The sequence below is a fragment of the Biomphalaria glabrata genome, chromosome 5 (genome assembly GCF_947242115.1).
Source record: "Biomphalaria glabrata chromosome 5, xgBioGlab47.1, whole genome shotgun sequence".
In the NCBI taxonomy this organism is placed as follows: domain Eukaryota; kingdom Metazoa; phylum Mollusca; class Gastropoda; family Planorbidae; genus Biomphalaria; species Biomphalaria glabrata.
Window position 1 is genome coordinate 17,647,253 of NC_074715.1, and position 21,857 is coordinate 17,669,109.

The following is a 21,857-nucleotide window of genomic DNA, read 5'->3' on the forward strand; positions in this document are numbered from 1 at the left end:
GTCTAGTATATCTTTCAAATATACCCAGATATGCAGACATTGAGAGATTACGTATAAGTTTATCGCGCGCTTATGAATTATAAGGGAAAGAAAAATGGTATAAATTTTGATCATATCGGATTTTATGTTTCGGATGTTCCTTCAGAATTAAACATTATTACATTCTAGCCCGAACCTCCCGCAGGACTGTGTGGGAGGGCAACGGGCAGAGTTCGAACCCAGGACCATCGAAATGACAATCCAGAGCGCATATCACACGACCAGACATAGGAAACAAAAGTTTGGCCAGCCCTACTGTAAATGTTTATTTAACCAGACTTTTCATTTTATTACTCAGGGGACACAACTATCATAATTGAAAAGCTAATAATTTTGTATAGTTACCGTTTTTAACAGTAGACATATAACCCATTTCAAATGATGTCTTTTCTTCGAAAATTAAATATAGTAGTAATAATATACCCAGTGCATAAATCCTAACATAGCTATAAAATATATTTGAGGAATTTTCTGATACTTGATTATAATATCTGAGAAATTTCTGAGAAAGTAGAAACCAATATCAATTAAAATTAAGAAAATAGAAAAAGGGACGTAACAAGGTAAATAGTTCGCAATAACATAATAGTCTTTCTTTGAATTGTCACTTCCCATTTTCGCAATAAAAATTGATTATAAAGCATTCAACAGGGCCTACAGGTTTCGAGTATTTCATCACATTAATAAAAAATTAAAAAACACAGAATACAGTCTGGACTAGGCGACATGGATTTTTTTGTGAAACACTCTTGTTACATTTATACACAAACCTTTTTCTCAATAATAAATGAAAATCGTCTAGAAGTTCTATATACTGAAATATTAATAGTAAATGAAACATATTATGATTTCTCAACTATCATAAAACTCATAGATAGCTAGCTAGATAGATAGATAAGAAGGTAGATATATAGATAAGTAGACAAGTGATTGAGAGATGGCTGGGGTATATGGAAGTGTTATAAGCTGTCTTGAATTAAGTAGGCCATGTCGTGTTTTAAATTAAGTAGGTAATGTCATGTTTTAAATTAAGTAGGTCATGTCATGTTTTAAATTAAGTAGGCCATGTCGTGTTTTAAATCAAGTAGGTCATATCATGTTTTAAATTAAGTAGGCCATGTCCTGTTTTAATTTAAGTAGGCCATGTCGTGTTTTAAATTAAGTAGGTCATACCATGTTTTAAATTAAGTAGGCCATGTCTTGTTTTAAATTAAGTAGGCCATGTCGGATTTTCAATTAAATAGGTCATGTCGTGTTTTAAATTAAGTAGGCCATGTCATTTTAAAATAAGTAGGTCATGTTGTTCCTTGAATTAGGTAACGCATGTCGAGTATACATTATATAAGCCATGTCGTTTATTGAATTAAGTAGGTCATGCTGTGTCTTGTATCAAGTTAGGAGTGCAGTATATTTGACCACTTGGATAATGTTATGACTTGAATCAAGTCTATCATGTGGTGTCTTGAATTAGGGATGTTTTCTTGTGTCTCAAATCCTGATTCGAATATTTTTTGTATGTGTATTAGTAGCAGGTCAGTTGTTGATGATGACAAAACAAATAACTCAGCATGTCCCATTCTAAAAGCTTTAACAATCCAATTCTTGACAGCGTTTTCCTTTTTTATCTTCAATCAATTTAAAACATAGACAAAAACGTCTATTCAAAAGCGAAGAGTGCAAGGATCAAAAGTAAACTATATTTCTAAGTCAGTTTATATGTCAGTCAGTTTCAATGAAGGAATCTCAGAGTCACGTGATCAATAATTATTATTCACTTCTGCTTCTGTGACGATCATAAGTGTTAATCTAATTTGAAAGACTTCGCTAGTCAGAGCTGGTGTTATATTTTAAAATTAAACTATTTATAACCAAACTGTTTGATGTCTCATGAATTCAACTTGATTGAACTCTCGTGGAAATGTGGAAATAATAATAACTACTTTTTTTTTAAATGTTATACAATAAGCCAGAGGTGGGCAACCTTTTCTACCGAGGGCCGCATTAAAAAAATTTGGGGACTGGCGGGCCGTATAAATTCTTTTTATTATTCTCCTAATTGAGGAATTACAATAACAGTTAGCAATTTCTTGAACTAATTTTAGGAATATTTTTTTTTAATTTTGTTATTGTCTTTTTACATCACAACATTTCACATTTCAAAGTACAATTGTACTTAATGTGAAGCATTTAACTGTTTACACCCATGCATAATGTTCTGTTACTGTAGAACTAGCTTACTAGTTGTTTTGTTCTTGCGACTGCTATCAAATTACAGTCAGTAACATCGACCTGTTCTAACACTTCAAAATTTTGAAACAAACGAAATAAAGCCTGTTCACAGATGAATTAGGTTCCGAATAATGTGACAGCTTCGCAGCAAAGTTTTCTTAAGTATGTGAATACAGCTTCTGGTAGTCATGAAACTTCTGTGGAAGAACTAACTGGAATTTCTCTTTCAGGTCATAATTTGCTTGGAGGTATGTCATCTGGAGCTGAATCAGCTTCTGCATTAAATGGTAAGCTGATGGTATTGAAAACTAGTTCCAAGTTCTTGACGTCTTAAAATTTGCTTTCAAAGTCCACAATCAAGGAATCCAAATAACTCTTGTAATTTCATCCATTTCACTAGAAATAGTTTCACCTTTCAGCTAAGGAAAATGATAAGACGCGATTTCACTCGCTGCCTCAAGAAGTGGAATAACTTTGTTTGAAAAGATGTAAGATGCACATACATTTCAATTGCAAACAAAACATTGAAATGTTTCCAATGATAAACATGAAGTCTGTCTTTAACTCTTCATTAGAAATATTAGTAACAAAGTCACAGTCAATGTCCTTCAATGAACCTGACTATTTCTTCCTTGAGATTCCATATTCTTAAAGGCCAGCGGATAATACTGGTAACCGAACATCGGAATGTTTTGTTCCAAATCTTCAATTACTTCTCGGAACTGCCAGTCATGGCCGTTATAGTGAATTTGGTAGCACCAAATTAAAATTTTTTTTAATTAAAAAAAAAGCGACAACAGTAAAATTATTCAATTTATTTAAAACCTATTGTACTTCAACAATAACATTGAGGAAAAGTTTCGCTATTTCTTCTCTAAAATGACGGACCAGAGACTAGTGGAAGGCCCTCACCAATTGGGGACCCTAAGCAGTTTGTCTATGCCTAAGGCTGGCCCTGTGCCAATAAGATCATTGAGAAATCAATTCCAACAATATATATGATATTCAATGCTTTCTTTGATTAAAAAGCCTGTTTTTCTTAGTCAAAGCACGAGCTCCATTAGTTGTTACACTTGCCATCTTGTACAAGCCGACCTAACACTTTTTGATAGAATTGAATAAATACTGGCTTGTGTTTGTCTTTGACTGAATGTTTCGAAATATTGCCATTAAGAATAATCTTCGTTTACTTTAAAAGTTTTAGAATGACGTTTAAAGACAATGTTTATTTAGGCTCTTCATGATAAGTAATAAGAATCAAAAGTTTCAATAATTTCTGGACGTATAAATATTTACAATTATTTATTTAATTGCATTTGTATTTGTGTAATGTGTGGGAATACCTGATTTCTTTAGGCGTCGGCGGGCCGCATAAAACACTTCGGCGGGCCGCACGTGGCCCTCGGGCCGTAATTTACCCACCCCTACAATAAGCTTATGCCAAGACTACGGAGCTAGAATCTATTTTTAGTGATTATTGACTCTTGGATACTGGAATTTCTCAGTTCAGTGACATTTTGGTTTGAGGCCAACAATGTCATGATAGTCTCTCAATAGGAGCATTGTGGAAAGCAATAGAGAAAAAAGAATGAAGTAAGGTATTGTAGTACATTTAGATAGATAGTTATCTACTAATACTAACAGCATAGGCCTATCAGGTTGCTGCCTGTCTTGTGCTATGCACTACGCACGTTCTTCAAGATGGTCCAGAGTTTTAACCTTTACTCATGCCATATATTTGCCTTACTTCAAGACGTCTCGGTTAGGATGTAGCCTAATACTCTTCATTACTGAAGGAACTTCCTGATCCTATAATACGCAAGTTTCATTAAAAGAAAAAAATCACAAACAAATTTATACATTCATTGATTGCAGAATGTTTCACTTAACGTCAAGATTATTTCGGGAGTTCCCTGAATGAGCTGTCTTTATAAATAGAACACATTCTTCAAAAGATAGAGATGAAAGATAAGATTTGATGCAGATTATGTTGTGTGCGTTTAAAACCCGAACATTCATTAAAATATGTTATTTTTTGGAGGGGGTGGGAAAGGAAAGAGTTTTTTTTTAAAATAGAAATAAACTTAGTAGCCTACATTTGTAAATAAAACATTAACAAAATATATACAACTTTTCAATAAATGGTTCAGCTATAGGGCTAATCATTATATATATAGTAATTGTGGCTTTATGTACAGCCTTTTCTTTTACCTAATATGTGACACCGGACATTTTGTTTCCTAAAGAATGCTAAGACGCTGCTCTAGAAGACTTCTTACTTTCCCAGCTGTTCAGATTGCATTTAGTTGTTTCTCTCTCTCGTTTTATATACGTGGCCACTTGTGTTTAGAAGCAAGGGCAGACAAGTCGAAGAATTATCCCACGATGTACGCCTGCTGTCTTGAACACAAAAAATCATTTGCTGGAATAAGTATCGCGTCTTCTAATGTGACTAACATCCGTTTAATTGTTAAAGACTTATTTTGTAAAGTTGATCTACTTTTCCTTTGCAGGACCAGTGAGAATGACAGACCATATTTACAAAACAAACTTTAATGATAGAGCTAGAAAATGTCTGCAATTAAAAGTTCTGTCGCAGAAGTGTCTCCGCCATGTCTGTTCAACATGACATTCTCAGAAGTTCAATCCAATAGATACCGCGAACTTAGTCATAAACTTAAGGAAGACTTGAAGCAAGAAGCACAGGCAGAGGAAACGGGCTGGTTACTTGATCTTCTGACTTGGGTTCATTTTAAACTTATGAATTATGATGAGGCATTACAGTTTAACAATGAATCTTTAACAAAGAATTTGTCTTTGGTATGCATTGGCAATAGGATACATGTTTTGAAAAAACTAGGCCGAGAGATTGAAACGGATCAATATATGCAACTTTTGGCGACTCCTTCAGAGAATGATACAGCTCTGGCAAAAGCACAGCAGGCCTACAGCTGTTTAAGGCTTGGCGGTGCAAAAAATTTGCAAAAGGCTATAGACTATTTTGAAGATATTATCGAAAAACTTCACGGTTCTTATCGGTTTTTATCTCTGTTTTATTTGGGACTCAGCTATCGTCGACTGGTTCATCCCAACACACTATCATGCACGCAATGTTGCGTCAGTATAGAGGACTATGTGAAGTCGGCGCAACACTGTTTTTATGAAGTCATCGAAGAATCAGGACATCCAGTACTGGTTGCAAGAGCTTACAGTGAGTTGGTGGTTCTATACCACGATGCCAGTTCTATACTCGGGAAAAGTGACTACTTGTGGAATGATCAAAGCATTGAAACTCTGATCGACAAGGCACTGACTACAGGTGGACAAGATGCAAAAGTTTTGACTGCCTGTGGCCGTATACTGTGTTTAGGTAATGAAGACAATGTAAGAACAGGCATTGACTTACTCACAAAAGCGTTAAAATTAAAAGAAAGCACTACTGCCTATCATAATCTAGCAGTAGGTTATATTCAACTAGCGAAACATGAACGTCACACCTATGTTTGCCAAGAAGCTGCGAAAGTCAAAGACAAAGTCGATGCTGAGGATGCAATGATTAATAAGGCAATAGAAAATCTAAAAACTGCCATTAAAATTTCGGATAATTACAATTTGCCTGCAACGTTTGACCTTGGAAAACTGTACAAATCTCTTGGAAATGTCAAAGAAGCTTTGGCTGAATTTAACAAAGTGGTCGAGTCGGATACCAGGAAAGATGGTTGCTTGTTCTTAATTATTGATTCACTAGAGCAGGCTGGGCTGTGTCTGATGGAGCTCCATGATATGGAACTTGATCCTCAAAAGAGAAATGATTACATGAGTCGAGCTGAGAGTAAGCTAATCGAAGCCGTCGGCTTGCAGACTCAGCTGGTGTCCTCCGTGTCGGCATTAAAACGACTGTCTCAGTCAGAATGGAAAGCTCTGAAAACGCTGAAGTCAAAGTACGAGGGTGAAGACAAATCTCCCATCATGGTCAAGAAGCTGGTTCACTTGCTCGGCGTGGCGCTAGAGCACCAAGAAGTTCTGAAAGTTATCAAAGATTTGAGTAACGACGAAATACTGCATTCTGGGATAGCTACGCAAGCATTGGAGAGTTACCTAGCAGAGGGAGAGGTGACCAACGCCTATGGTTTTTTGAACATGCTCAACACACTTCCGGTACCTGCCGTCATAGACGCTGAATTAACGTTAAAGGTACAGCTTTATATGGCGGCCAATTGCTTGGGTAATGAAGGGTTCAACCCTCGTTACATTTTCAAAGCAATATTCGACCACTATATCGATGTAAACAAACCTGCAGATGTACTAATTCTCTATGACGACAGTCATGATACGGAAGAGGAAACTTCTCACGTGACTTGTGTAGCCAAGCAACTGTACGGTATTTGCAGTAATATTTTCAGTCTAGAGACCAGTATAAATATCAAGGTTTGTCTTCCCTTTAGTTGATGTTGTAAATAAAAGCTCTCATTTCCTCTACCTTCATTGCTTCAATGTATTCACGGTCACAAATTACTGCTAATAAATTTCTAGCACTATCACACACCAATGTAAAGACACATAGTAACAAAACAAAACAAGGTTACAAAGACAGTTTGTGTGGAAACACAAACTCAAAATCGGCCCCCGAAGTGGTCCACCCAGGCAGGCTTCCATATTTTCAGAAAGAACATCCGAATGAAATTATATCAAAGACAAATGAGAGATAAGAATGGAGAAAGAAGATTGACAGATCTTGTGTAGTGCCCCAACGGTCCAGCAGATCAAAGGATAAGTGCAAGTGAATGCAAAGTTAGATGTGAACCTGGCCTAACTAGTTCCCCTTTCACACCTTGTGGTCTATAGGGCAGATGATGTAAAGTTCATCTGTTTTTGTGGCCTACGGTTAACGAGGGTGTCATGTAGCCAGCACAACGACCAACCGCCTTTACTTTTCCCCAACTAATGTCAGGTACCCATTAGAGCTGGGTGGACTCAGAGGCGCCCAAGGATTCCGAAGTTGAAAATCCCAGTCTTCACCAGGATTCGAACCCGGGACCCCCGGTTCGGAAGCTAAGCGCTTTACCGCTCAACTACCGCGCCTCTCCTGACCTAACTGAAGTCTTATAATTGATGTAATTGTTTTGAAAAGGCTCAATCTCTTATTCGAATCCTAAAAAAAAAAAAATTAATAAAAAAAAAATTGGGCGTACATTGTACATCTGGCTCTATGTTCAAGAAAATGAAGTTTACAAGACTGCTATTTGTTTTAAATTTGATCTAACTTATAATGCATAATAATTAGCTTTTTTTTCTCTTAAAAAAACTGCTTGCATAAGTGATTTTAAAAAATTAAACTTTTCGCTTTCAGAAAAGAAAAAAGGACCAGTTGCATCAGAGCTTTGAAGGGTCTAAAATATCATGTTGGATTTTCAATATCTTTTCTAGTATAGGAGATTTAAAAGGGACGAACGGGCGGACAGACCACACAAAACTAAAAGTGGCTATTCCCCTTTTGAGAGCTCCTAAAAAAACATATAAATTTGCTGACTATTATTGTAACAAACTAGAATAAGCTAATCAGGGGTTGATGGCTGACCATGTACGCTTTATTGTAGGTTGGAAATTTTTTGTACAATAAAAAGTGTGAAATATTCTATGGCACGTGAATATTAGTTTTCATTTGCACATAATTATAATTATTATTATATTTAGTTAAAGTCTAGAAAAGGAAACATTTCTTTCTGTCTTGGAGGAGAAATCCTTGCTAGCTTTCTTTCGAGATGATCAATGTGAAAGTGTCTTTGAACAAGAATGAAGAGTGCAGTCATCTTGGTAAATGCATTTACGTGTTGCTATAAAACATGTCCACCAGTTTACGATTTACTATTTAGTGTAGCATGTTGTCTGAGATCAATGGGGAGTGAGTCCCCCACCTTTAGTCCGTTTACTTAAAAAGCCCACAGACAGTTACTTTTGAGGAAGAAACGTGACATCACCAGAACCGTCGAGTCCATGGAGCGCAGGGCTCTCTGAGGAGCGCAGTGTTCTCTGAGGGACACATGGAGTGATCAATTCACTAAGGTACAAGGGCATTTTTTTTTATTGTAGATGCACTGATGACAAAATACGGACAACTTGTAGTTAATTCTTGCTTTCACAGGAAGCCAATGGAGTGTGCGCAAAAGAACAAAAGCAGAATCTAGTTTTGTTTTCCGATGGACTATTCGTGTGGCGTTGTTCTGAATTCGCTGCACCTTGGCTATTTTGTCATCGGGTATAGCAGCAAAGAAAAGCAAATACTTTCAAAAGTACACAAAAGCTAAGCAAGATTAAGTGAATGGTCAGATATCCCCTGGCAATCAAATCATTAAATAAGAACAATCTGGTATAAACTTTGTCACATGTAAATTATGAGTGAGTCTGGTGTGAATGTACACTTTGGTTTCTTATAGTTATAATGTTTTTTGTTTGGTGTAATGCACAAATTGTAAGACAAATTTCCTTACGGATAATAAAGATTATTATTATTATTATTATTATTATCTGATCAGTGTGTCTTGCATCAAGTATGCTGTCAAAAAAAAAATACAGTGTCACACCAATGAGTGTTACACCACTTGAATATTCGATTCCACTTACCTTTAAATGATGACTTTAACTACTAACAGAATTTTCATTTAAAAAAATACATAATACATAAGTTTATGCAATACTAGTATTAAAATTAGGGAGGGGGGGCGCTGTGGTAGAGTGGTTAAGCGCTTGGCTTCCAAACCTGGGCTCGAATCTTAGTGAAGACTGGGATTTTGAATTTCGGATTTTTAGGGCGCCATTGAGCCCACCCAACTCTAATGGGTACCTGACTTAAGTTGGGGAAAGTAAAAGCGGTTGGTCGTTGCGCTTGCCACATGGCACCCTGCTAATTAATCGTTGGCTAAACAAACAGATGACCTTAACATTATCTGCCCTATAAATCGTAAGGTCTAAAAGAAGAAACTTTCCTCTTTTGTGTTTACTTAATATTAAACTTAACAATTTTAGAATCGAGCATTTGTCAATGAAACACGTTTGAATCTTATCTTATCTTTGATAGAAAAAAATCTCATTTATTAAATATATTTCTTTTAATTTTTCTTTCTTTTTTTTTATTTCAGACAAGTTGTCTGTCTGGTCCTGAAGTAAATCTTCAGTTAGAAGAAATGAAAAAGTGTAAGCTGCTTTTACTTCTGCTTGGCAATGAGCCACGCGATTGGTCAGTATACAGTTAGAAATGCAGCAGACATTGTTAACTTGAAAACAACAAAAAACAAAGCGAATAAAATATTTTCTCCCAAACATTTTACACAGAAGGGGCAGACTGGCCTATAAACGCTCGAGCACATGCCCTGTGGGTTGGCCACCAAAGAGCCTGTAGGAATAGAACACTTTGAATAGAACAGGCTGTATGAATAGATAGATAGTTATATATATAGCTCCTCCTTCGTGGTCGAAGATGAGCACATTTCTCATTTCCTATGGTCTCGAAGATGACTGTAAAGTCCAATCCTCGCTTTAAAAAGCCGGTCGCATACGTGGTATGGGTGGGTTTGGTCAGTTGCAGAAAGGCCTGCTTCTTCTCTCAGCTTTTTGTTGGTTTGGCGCTCTTTCACCCTGGCCACTCTTCTTGCTTCAAATCTCGAGACTCCGAGACTCACAGCTTCACGCCATGAGAAGCGATCGAGAGCTAGTGCTTCCTTGCCGTGAATGTCGATATCGCATTCCTTGAGAGTGTCTTTGTAGCGCTTGAATTGGCCTCCTGTATAAGCTCCTGTCGTTGTTTTGGACACATATTCTGTGTGGAGAGGGGGAACTTCTGTGTGGGCGACATAGTTCCATCAATAGCTAATACCCAGACTTTTATCCCGTTTCTGTGACATGATCTATGATCGCTTAGCGACAGAAGGAGACCATGGATGGATTTCGCGTTAGTGAGAAAAACAAATATAGAAATAAGAATTGAATTTCTCTTGGTTATGGGTTAGTATGGTAAACATTAGCAACTGTTACTCATAGATGGCATTTCAAGTCACATTTGCATTATTCCACAATGTAGTACGTGACATGTAAATCTAAAAGAGCTCCTCATTGCTTCTACCTACATGTTGTAAAACGAGACTTTGAAAGGAGACATTCTTCCTCTTGGCACTCTATGGTATAATGGGTGATAATCGGATAGTTTCAAAGTTTTTGTTTTGAGTGCTCACGGGAGACAGCAAGTTTTAAAACAGGTAAAATAAGACTGAATGTATAACAGTTATAACACACAGGTAAAATAAGACTGAATGTATAACAGTTATAACACACAGGTAAAATAAGACTGAATGTATAACAGTTATAACACAGGAGACATTTAGGCTAGATCTATAAGTCTTTTATTATTCATATCTTATTACATAAACTTCTGTTGTGATTAAATGACTGAACATTACCAACAGATAACATTTGTGATTTTCTTCTCAGCCATTTCAAAGCAATTTTGGAATTTATTCCTGGCATGATCGGCAATGAAAACTTGGCAATGAAGTCTGTACGTGTCGTAACTGTCAACAGATGTGTGAGTCCTCCAACATGTGTGCCGCTCAGTCAATGTTTATGTGTTGAAGAGTTTCTGCCATATAAAGAACATGTTCACAGCGCTCAAACGGATCGTTGCACTTCCAGTGACCAAATACAAGACATCACTTATTCGGTGGAGAACAAAACACTGGACAATACAACAGAGACAGCCTTGTTTGTAAAATCAGACCAAAACTACCAAAGTGTGCAGCTCGGTCAACTATGCAAGGAAGGGATTCAGAAGCGTATCAACCTCTTCTGTTTTCTTATAGGGCATTCTCCTATCAATTGTCATTAGAATATCAGTTTATAACAAGTTCAACCATTAGATCAGCGCACATAGATACACATTGAAAACATGATACGATTTCATCAAATGACATAGACACGATGTATACCGCTATGTAAATGGTGTACTCAATGATAGGCCTTTTGTGAACATTTGTAAACAATCAGTATTTCTTGTTGTTTTTGTATTGTGACTTTATTTATTTCTGCATAGATCTAGTTGTTGTGGTACATGTATGGTAAATAATACTAAACATTTACAACCATAATGGTCGTTCATGGATTGGTCTATTTTTAAATACTATATACTTTTAAATACGCTATAATCCTATCACTTGTCAGTTGGATAGGGGTATGAGGAGATAGGAGAGGGTATGTGGATCATTTTTTAAATGCTTTTATAAAATAAAAGTGAACAACCTGAAATTGAGACCGAGGGCTAAAGCCTCTGCAGCGTTCCCAAGCCAATACACTAACCACTGTGCCAGGGAACGCTTATGAAAAAAGAATGCTTTATAGTTATCTATTGTTAGCTTCAAGCTTTACAGCGGCGACCCACAAGGAATAAAGGGGGCTAATTCAACTTATACCACCAACTCTTCTTTTAGTGGGAGATATGACGCTGTCAGAGCACGAACCTGGGATCATTGAGTCTTGTGTGCGTAAGTCTAACCAGGCAGCGTTCTGCAATATTTTGTATACTTAAAAAAGAATTTGTGAACATTTTGGTGAAAAAAAGAATTTAGATTTAGATTTACAAATACAAAAATTTTTTTTTTACATTGCCAAGTATGACCAAAGTTTTCAAAGAGTAAAACAACCAATAGCAAAAAATTACTTTAAAAAAATGACTAAGGGAAACTACTACTAATTACTGACATATATATAAAAATGGAAGGGTTTAGCTCCCCTACTGCTATATAAAACAAAATTAGTTTATTAGTACTTATTATACTTATGGATTAACTAATTGTTTATTATTTTATTTATTCCTGTATTGTCATCGACTATGAATACTTATGCAAAATTTCTAATTGATCCGAGAATGGGAAGTGGGAGTAAAATGTGTCATAATGTAATAAGGGAATTAAATCCATATATACATGTTAGCGAGATGGCATCACGACCATTCACTGAAGGCCAGATTGTAAAAGAGTGTATGCTACAGGCGTGTGAAATTATCTGCCCCAAGAAAAAGAAACTCTTCGAAGGCATAAGTTTGTCTCCGAACACAGTTGCAAACAGGATCACTGAGTCAGCGACAAATGTTCAACAGCAACTGATTGCCGCTGCAAAAAAACTTTGTAGCATATTCCATTGCACTGGACGAGTCTACTGGTGTAACAGACACCGCATACATTGTTGAAGAGCTATTGGACTTACTACCATGAAAGGAACGACGACTGGATGCGACGTGTTTCAAGAACTGGAAGCTTGTATTGACAGGTGTGTGGGCTACCGTAGAAAAAACTTGTTTCAGTGGCTACGGACGGTGCACCAGCAATGTGTTCAGAGAAGGTTGGTGTTGTTGGATTAATTGTAGAGAAATGGTATCAGCTCAGCTTGGCGGGACCTTTTGCAGCCATACACTGAATTCTGCACCAAGAAGCACTCTGTGGCAAAAGTCTACAAATGAAGAACGTGATGGATGTTGTCGTGAAGACGGTGAACTTCATACGTGCACAGGGTCTCAACCACAGACAGTTTGTGTCATGTCTAGCTGATTTAGAAACGGAATACGGAGAGTCGCTGTATCATACGGAAGTCAGATGGTTGAGTCGTGGAAAGATGCTGCAGTAATTTTTTGAACTGAGACGGGAAATAGCATTGCTCATGGCAATGAAAGACGGAGACATACCTCAGCTCAGTGACCCAATTGTTTTGTCGGATCTTGCTTTTCTTACTGACATCACGCAACATCTCAATGCACTCAATTCACAACTACAGGGCACAAAGCAGCTGATTACCGTGATGCTTGACCGCATCAAATCATTCAGATGCAAGCTGATTTAGTTGGCCACTCAGCTGGCAGATGAAAACCTGGCTCATTAGTCTTTTCTATAGACTCAAAAAAACAAAGATTTACTGCTGCAGGGGTAAACGACTGTATAGAAAATACGAAAAACATGCATATATGTGACCCTGCCGGACCAAGTAAAACAAAGGACGTTTGGGCCACGAGGCCTTCATCAGCTACAAAACAAACAAAAAATAAAAAACAATTAACACAAAATAGTCTTAAGTTAACTTATCTGTCCGATGTTGTTCTCTATCGAGGCAGAAAAGAAATGAGCTACGCTGGTGTAAAAGCGCGGGAAAACGGAAGGGGGCGGAGATGTCAGGCAAAGATGAATGGGGAAAGGGGGTACCGTAGTGTTAGTGCCCATCGTGTATTAAATAAAAGTGTGCTGGTTGTTGATCCCGTTAGGTTGGAGGGTGCCTGACATGTAAATAAGTTTGTTTTCTATCTGCAGACGGGTGTTTTTGTCGTTGCATTGTTGTATGGCAGTGACGAGGAGGTCGGTGGTACCCCTATGATGTGTGCTATTAAAATGGATAGAGACGGGCTTAGTAGCAAAGTTACGGAAAGCCCGTCTCTATCCATTTTAATAGCACACATCATAGGGGTACCACCGACCTCCTCGTCACTGCCATACAACAATGCAACGACAAAAACACCCGTCTGCAGATAGAAAACAAACTTATTTACATGTCAGGCACCCTCCAACCTAACGGGATCAACAACCAGCACACTTTTATTTAATACACGATGGGCACTAACACTACGGTACCCCCTTTCCCCATTCATCTTTGCCTGACATCTCCGCCCCCTTCCGTTTTCCCGCGCTTTTACACCAGCGTAGCTCATTTCTTTTCTGCCTCGATAGAGAACAACATCGGACAGATAAGTTAACTTAAGACTATTTTGTGTTAATTGTTTTTTATTTTTTGTTTGTTTTGTAGCTGATGAAGGCCTCGTGGCCCAAACGTCCTTTGTTTTACTTGGTCCGGCAGGGTCACATATATGCATGTTTTTCGTATTTTCTTTTCTATAGAGCATTACGGTTGAACCACAGCTCCTGAAAGACTACGCTGAATGGTTGTTACTTTCCACTGTGGCCCACATGTTGAAATGAGTTTGAGACCCCTGCGCTACAGCATTACGGGAAGTGTCCCATTTAATCCTCCTCATCCTTTATACCTTCTGTTAGGTGTGTTTCAAATATATTGGCGTCTTTGTAACATATTGCCGAAGTATTAATACAGATATCCAAATATCAATTGTATAAAGACTTAATCTGATTTATAATAGGAAATGTTGTTGTTTTATTTGCATTTAGTTTCATTTTTGATATTGAACTGAAACATTGTTGCGTTTTTAAAGTTACGTAAGTTTCGTTGCGAAAGCTAAATCTTGAGCACATAAACTTTGTTGCTATAGAAAGTACAACTCTCTGGAGACGAGTTGTATCCTGTCCGTCATAGCGCCCATTTTGAAGCTCAGAATCATTTCATAAGCGTTTGTATGTACTAATTAAATTGCTAATCTATTAACTGATCATTTATTAATGACTTTAAATTATTCTAAAAATGCTCAAAGTAATATAGAATTTTATAGTGAAAATGTATTTTTATCAATGTTTTATCTTCCTAAATTGAGTTGAATAAAGCAAAAATTAAGCCTAAAATGATACATTTAAACATGATATAAGCTATAAAAAAAAAACATCAGTACCATTTTTTTTGTAATCAATAGATTATTCCTTTTGTTGTTGATGTTTGACAGACATGGATCCAACACACTTAGAGGAATGGTCTACTACTGAATGCATTTATAACGAAAGAATCAATAAGATACATAACAGAACACTCCTTTACCTAAAAGGTGCACTATTGCAAGAAATAGAAGGCAATACAGATACAGAAGAAAAGATTTTCACGTTAAATTTCTTGACATGGCTAGAGTATAAGTTAAATAATTTCTTTGCTGCTAAAACAAGAACCGATGAAGTCTTACGCCTGACCAACAGTACAAATCTTACAGCTTTGATTGGAAAAGTCAAGACAGTGTACAAGTTAAGAGAAAACGATGACCTCGAGGCTACTAAAAAAACATTAAAGGAGTTACTCTCTGAAAGATTAGCTGAAGACGCAAAGATAGACTCACGGGCTCAGTTGGCTTATTGTTACTGTCGACTTGGTGGAGCTGACTTTCTGAAACGTTCTATTGACATCTTTGAGGATTTATTAAAGAGACAACCAAGTAACGATTACTGGAAATTATCACTCGGTATTGCTCATTATAATGCTTGGACTACTTCGTCCTCAGGATGCCTCAAGGTGCATTTAAATGAAGCCGCCAAGTTATTAACCTGTGTTATTAACACTTCAAATAACAGCCTCTTTGTACGCCTTGCTTACCGTCGTATGCTTTCTATTAAGAGTTACAGTGACAAACATAATACTATGATGATGGCAGAAAACGTAATTTTCCAATCACCTTTGCGAAAACTAGTTGATGAAATTCTTAAAATCGGAGTAGATGATGCCAAAACGTTATCAATGCTCGCGGAAACACTGAGAACAAACGGTGAGGTAGACAGAGCCATTCATCTACTTGAAAAGTCTTTAAAACTAAAAGAAATGTCTAAAACCTACCATTTTCTTGGAAAATGCTACGACGAAAAGGGATATAATAGCTTTGAAAAAGCCAAAGAGAGTTACGAAAAATCCATCCAATTGTCTGAGACGAACTTTACTGCAATTTGTGATTATGGTAAATTTCTAATGCGTCACAATTTAGAAGAAGAATGTTTGACACAATTTAGAAAATTGACAGAACACAGTCAGCTGGTAGTTCAACACGACTTCTTGAGCAAGCTTAGAGAAGCTTATCAGAAATTAGCTTTATGTTTAATGAGGAAGGTCAAGAGAGCGAAAGTTTCCCCCGGTCAAGCAGCTAGAGAACAAAGGGATACTGGAGAAGCTGAATTTTATTTACTTCAATCAGTTAACATGACTTGTGAAATGAAAACTAAACCAATGAAAGCTCTTATGTATATCATATGGCTACTTGAAAATGAAAACATTGCTATTCCAGAATGTCTGATAGAACTTCAACATTTTCAAAACAGTGTATCGTATACGCTGACAAAACTAAAACAATATCTCACTTCGAGACAGTATGAATTAGCTTACACTACCGCTTGTATAGCAGAACAACGGTTGTATCCTAGCGAATTTACCAATGAATTAAAGACCTTGATTCTGGTGGTCAAACTGCACGCAGCTGCAAATAGAGTCCAACAGAATGAAACAACAGTACATTTTATAACAAGACCACTGTTTGACTCAAGATTACGCCAGCTCATTTCCCGAACGGCAGAGAACTCTCAACAATATGCAGCCCAAGACATTGAAGTCCTGATATTATGTGACAATGAAAATGAGGACAGTTGTCAGAAAGCGAAGACACTAAAAGCAATATGCACAGAGATACTGGGACTAGAGACTTATGTCAACACAGACGAATTAGAACTCTCTTTTTTTCTGTTCCAATTTCCTTCTCCGTGTACACATTTTGTGTTCTCCTGTACAGCTACGTTGGTTAATGGTAATAGTGACATTTACGTCATACATCAGTAGCGCCCCAGTGAGAGCAAAATCTCTCCTGTAACATTTTCACCACTGTTAAGTACACCCTTATTTCTTACAGATAGTTTTATCAATATCTAGTTTAACGCTAGGAGGCACCGTGGCTGAGCGGTAAAGAGCTTTGCTTCCGAACCGAGGTCCTGGTTTCGAATCCTGGTGAAGATGGATTTTTTTTTTATTCCAGGATCTTTGGGTGCCTCTGAGTCCAGCTCTAATGGGTACTTGACATTAGTTGGGAAAAGTAAAGTCAGGTAGGCCCTTGTGCTGGCCACATGACATCCTCGTTAGCCGTGGGCCACAGATCGCAACGTTTCAAAGGGGAACTAGTTTAACGGTAAACAGTTATATATTTTTCCCAATCAACTTTCAATCCTGTATAACTTCTTATGCAACGTTTTTATATATATTTTTTTTTTACTTTCAGCGCTGTAACATGGCAGACGATTCTGCCAACTTCACCATTTTGGAAATGAAAAGTGCTAAACTGGTACTGCTACTGAACAATGTCGGAGATCGACCTGGGTAACTTAGTATATAACTGACTTTTTTTCAGTTTCCGCAGATGACTTTTATGCTATTCACTGCACTCTATTGATGGAGCCCAGCGACTGGTAGAAATGTGTAACCTCTCTTGTCTACGATCTTGGAATCTGGTAACTGTAGTTTGCTTTAGATTTTATATGGAAAAGGGAAGTTTTATCGTTAAAACCATCTGTTAGGATTTCAAACCTCTTCAGCTACGCTCATAGAATTTGATGACTAGTTTGCTTTTAGAATAATATTGAAGAGGGCTTTTTCAACTTTAGGATGGATTTTAAACTCGAAACCATCTGGAGGGGTTTTAGACTTAAAGCCCTTTTCGGCGAAAAAAAACCCAGCCATGTTGAGGCCTTTTTCTTGACAACTAGGGGGTCTGGGGAAGCGCTGTGAGCTTTCACAGTGGGGTGGGGGGGGGGGGCGAAGCCCCGACGCCGAAAGCGTGTTCTTGCATTCTTCACTGCAGAAACGCATTCTCCTGACATCTACAGCTCATTATTCATCCTTAAAAAAAGGACCTTTTGAATAATGTTTTGCTTGAAAAATATTCTCTCTATCTCTGTATGTCTATCTCTCAATCTATAAATATGTATGTATGTATGTATGTATGTATGTATGTATGTATGTATGTATGTATGTATGTATGTATGTATGTATGTATGTATGTATGTAATACTATGTATGTATGTATGTATGTATGTATGTATGTATGTATGTATGTATGTATGGTATGTATGTATGTATGTATGTATGTATGTATGTATGTATGTATGTATGTATGTATGTATGATATGTATGTATGTATGTATGTATGTATGTATGTATGTATGTATGGTATGTATGTATGTATGTATGTATGTATGTATGTATGTATGTATGGTATGTATGTATGTATGTATGTATGTATGTATGTATGTATGTACATGTACGAACCAGAGAGCTTCGGGCAGGAGATGTACATTTGCTTTAGTTGACTACCCACATAGAAGGAAAGACTCCGATGCCTTTCGCTTAACTTAGACATGGGCGAAACATTAGGAGTCAGCCCAGAAAAAAAAATAAGCAGCCGCTGGTAAAACGTGTTACACAGAACCCGCGACAAAGATGATATCACGTTCCTTTGGACCCTACTGCTGCATTGAGAGGAGCGGGGTAGCTGTGTGTGCGACAACAGTCTTTTTTTATCATATCTTATCATATCATATCGTATTATATACAGATGTTTCTTTTAAAAAAAATAAGATGATTACGTTTTTCGTGTATTTCTAGGTCAATCTAGTCATGCATAACTTAAATTCTGCAAAGTCACCGGTTTTCCTGGCTAGCTCAGGCAACCCATTCCAATCTATATTAGTACTATGAAAGAAGGAGCAATTGTATAAATTTGTCTTAGCATATGAAACGAGGAATGTGCCTTTATCTTTGTGTCTTTCTGAGTATTTTATTAGGTTTTGTTTTTGTATTTGAAGATTATGGTTTAATGTTTTATGTATAATCACTTAAGTCTGAAGGCTTTCTAATTTTTAGTAATTTTACTAAAGGTGTTACTCTAATCAAATGGGAAGATTCGTTAGTTATGTATCTCACTGCTCTATTTTGTGTCTGTTCCAGTTTCTTAATATTTTCTTGAGTTGAAGGATCCTAAACAAAGGAGGCATATTCTGTTATTCTGACCATGGCCAGTGTCCAGATTCACATCTCATACAACGTCATGGACCAAAGTTTTACTAGTGAAGGCGGTCAACCAAACCACTAGTTTAGTTAGTTAGATGCGATATTTACCTTTTAAAATACCAGAATTCTATTTCTTAACAGATATTTTCAAGTCATCTTGGAGGGTTATAGAGAAAAAAGACACAAAATGAATACTCGTATGTTGATTGGACTATTAGGAGAAATTTGGAATAACGAAGTCATGCCTGAATCTCCAGCAAAGCATCTTGGAAATCTGTTGAATCCAGAAGTATGTATGGGTCTAGACCGAGAAAACGCCATAATGGAGTTCTTTTGTTTCACCATGGGGGAAAATTGGCCACTGCTATAAAAAAAAAAAACAATGTCTATATTACGCAACTATTATGTTGTCTTGTTATCGCTTGGTTAATAATAAATGTGTTCCATTCGTTGCTACTGATATTATATATGATTGCTTTCTCTTTCAAGAAGTCATTCAAAACATTTGATGTTGATTCGCCTTTATTGTCAATTTATCAATTAATAGAGAGATATGGTCATTATAAATATTGAATTTTACGTGGAGAACTGTATTGTAAAATTATTTTTTTTAACACCAGAATGTGTTTATTATTTCCGTGAAAACTTTTTGGAATCAGTCTTGAAGTGTTTACAAATAGTGATGTCGAGTATTCGATGTTATGATGAAACACGTTGTGGGAGTATTAGTTCTAGGCTCAACGTGTGGCTTTTCATGTCCATGTACACAGTTAGAAAGCGTGGGAAGCGTGGTCGAGAGTCTAAGTACACTTGAACTAAGCTTGGCTTGGCTACCTAGGAAAGAGATTCGACACCCGACTCGGGCAGAGTTGTGTTTACGGAGCGCCTAAAGGCAGCACGGAAAAACCTTCTCCTAGATACCCCCTTCCCCTCACTGGTCCACAAATGCCATAATAATGATAAAAAAATAATGATAAAAAAAAAAATAAACAGAATCATGAAAACTCTATTTTCTCTATATATATGTTATTGTTTTTTTTAACACTAATTGAAGTTCATGAAGTCTTTATGTTTATTTTTAGATTCATCATTGAGAAATTTTCATTAAATTGATTAATCATATGAATTATAATGCCACTTTATAACAAATCTTTGAGATTTTACTCTTATTTTTATATTTATTGGATATTTTCATTATAAACTAAACAATATCAAGGACTTCAACTATTGCCAACTAAATAAAAGTCACAGTACACTCATTAAGTCACTGATTTAAAAAAAAAAAAAGAGCCTATCAGCACGTCCCTTCAGTTTGTACAGCGGATACACCACAACGCTGGCTATTTATAGGTACACCGCCATGTCTGGACATCTCCAATAAGTGGAGACTTTATGTATACATTGATCATTGCATGCGGACTTTTTAAACTGATGATTTATTTCAAGAAAATTGCCTTCATTAAGAAATGTAACTTCACTCTATTACAAATATAGTTTGTAGGTTTTTTTTTAATGTAAGTCAACCATGCGATTTTGTTTTTTGGTTTACTAAATGTACAAATATAAAAATAAAAACAATTTTCTTTTTTTTTTTGGGTGACCTTTGAAATCTAAACATTTCAACATTATATTCATTGTTGATATGTTGATGTTTTTAAGCTTAGCGGTTTGACTAACACAGTGTTTCCCAAACTGTGTTATACGGAACCCTAGTGTTCCGCGAGGCTTGACTAGGTGTTCCACGAACTACTGGAATAATTAACTAGTAGATCATCACTTTTAGTATTAGTCTTTCTTTAAAAAAATAACCAATGTGTTCCACTAAATACTCAGAATGTGCGAAGTGTTCCGTTGAAGAAAAAGGCTTGGGAAACACTGGAGTAATAAAAAAAAAAACTGTTTATAATAAATTTCCTGACAGGCAATGTACAGGAACAATGATCGCTCTAAGAAATCTAATCTTCAAAGTACTACGCTGGTCGTTTAGTATCTACAACAAGGAAAGATTTGTAGGAACAAGAACAATTTTGAACTATGCCTTATACACAAACTTTGACCTTTTAGAAATATAAAAAAAAATATAATTTAGTTAATTAGATAAATTTTAGATAATTTAAATAGATAAACAGACAAACAAGGCTTTTTTTTTTAAAGATGCAAATATTATTTATTTATTTTGTCTTGGGATAGCTTACATGATTTGTGTAAAAATAAACTAATGTAATTCTCGAGTGAGTTTGTGTGCTTATTTTATGTCATGAGTAATAATTTCGCATTCAAACTATTTATCTATACCTACTTCACGTTGGCAATACCTAGGGTCTAGATTAGTCTAGATTAGTCTAGAGTCTAGAACTCTAGATTCTAGTTAGAACACTTGAGGTAAGAAAAAAAAATCATATTTTAAATTTGAAAACTGTCTTTCTACAGAAAACAAATCTATTTACATTTTCAAATCAAAAATAATTTTTCAAAGCAATGAGCGCGTGGAAAAGTAACAAATTAGAAACAGAAAAAAGTAAAGAATTTCAAATAGACAAATAAATCATTTCTAATAAACAATGAAGTTTTGCTTGCTAAGTTTTGAGGTATTGCTGAGACAGAATAAGAGAATGATACTAATTAGAGTCGAATAACACAGACCGGGAATACCCGGTGAGAAAATGAGAATAGATTGATACTGGTCAATGTTTTCGATCATAAAGTAAAGAAACCCTTTTAGACCTTGCGATCTATAGGGCAGATGATATAGGCCTAACCACGGTTTTCGATCATTTGTTAAAAAAAAAGGGCTTTTAATATAAAAAAAAAGCAACTGAAATTTAAATACAAAACTTGTTATATAAACAGGTAACTGC

The 21,857-nt window shown here is 36.3% G+C and overlaps 1 protein-coding gene and 1 long non-coding RNA gene across 4 annotated transcripts; both read left to right on the plus strand.

Moving 5' to 3' along the window:
* The first annotated feature begins 3,699 nt into the window (after positions 1-3,699).
* LOC106064362 (uncharacterized) lies at positions 3,700-11,402 on the plus strand. 3 transcript variants are annotated; one of them, XM_056031281.1, is made up of 4 exons: positions 3,700-3,866; positions 4,782-6,696; positions 9,405-9,502; positions 10,750-11,402. In XM_056031281.1, exons 2-4 carry the CDS (start codon positions 4,840-4,842, stop codon positions 11,141-11,143), a joined length of 2,349 nt encoding a protein of 782 aa, XP_055887256.1. In that variant the 5' UTR covers positions 3,700-3,866; positions 4,782-4,839; the 3' UTR covers positions 11,144-11,402. The 3 variants fall into 3 exon arrangements, with proteins under 3 accessions (XP_055887256.1, XP_055887257.1, XP_055887258.1); XM_056031282.1 differs by having other exon boundaries at positions 3,700-3,861; XM_056031283.1 differs by having other exon boundaries at positions 9,405-9,459; positions 10,750-10,935.
* A 5,530-nt stretch (positions 11,403-16,932) lies between these two features.
* On the plus strand, positions 16,933-21,227 carry LOC106064363 (uncharacterized). The gene is made up of 3 exons (XR_001217179.2): positions 16,933-17,122; positions 17,213-17,310; positions 19,141-21,227. It is a non-coding gene; the product is annotated as an uncharacterized LOC106064363 (long non-coding RNA).
* Positions 21,228-21,857: the final 630 nt, after the last annotated feature.

Bases quoted from the DNA above. Each gene is read 5' to 3' on its own strand.
- LOC106064362 (XM_056031281.1), top strand. From the start codon at position 4,840: ATGTCTGCAATTAAAAGTTCTGTCGCAGAAGTGTCTCCGCCATGTCTG. The intron at 6,697-9,404 runs GTTTGTCTTCCC...TTTTTATTTCAG, and splicing joins AGACCAGTATAAATATCAAG to ACAAGTTGTCTGTCTGGTCC. The intron at 9,503-10,749 runs GTCAGTATACAG...TTTTCTTCTCAG, and splicing joins GGCAATGAGCCACGCGATTG to CCATTTCAAAGCAATTTTGG.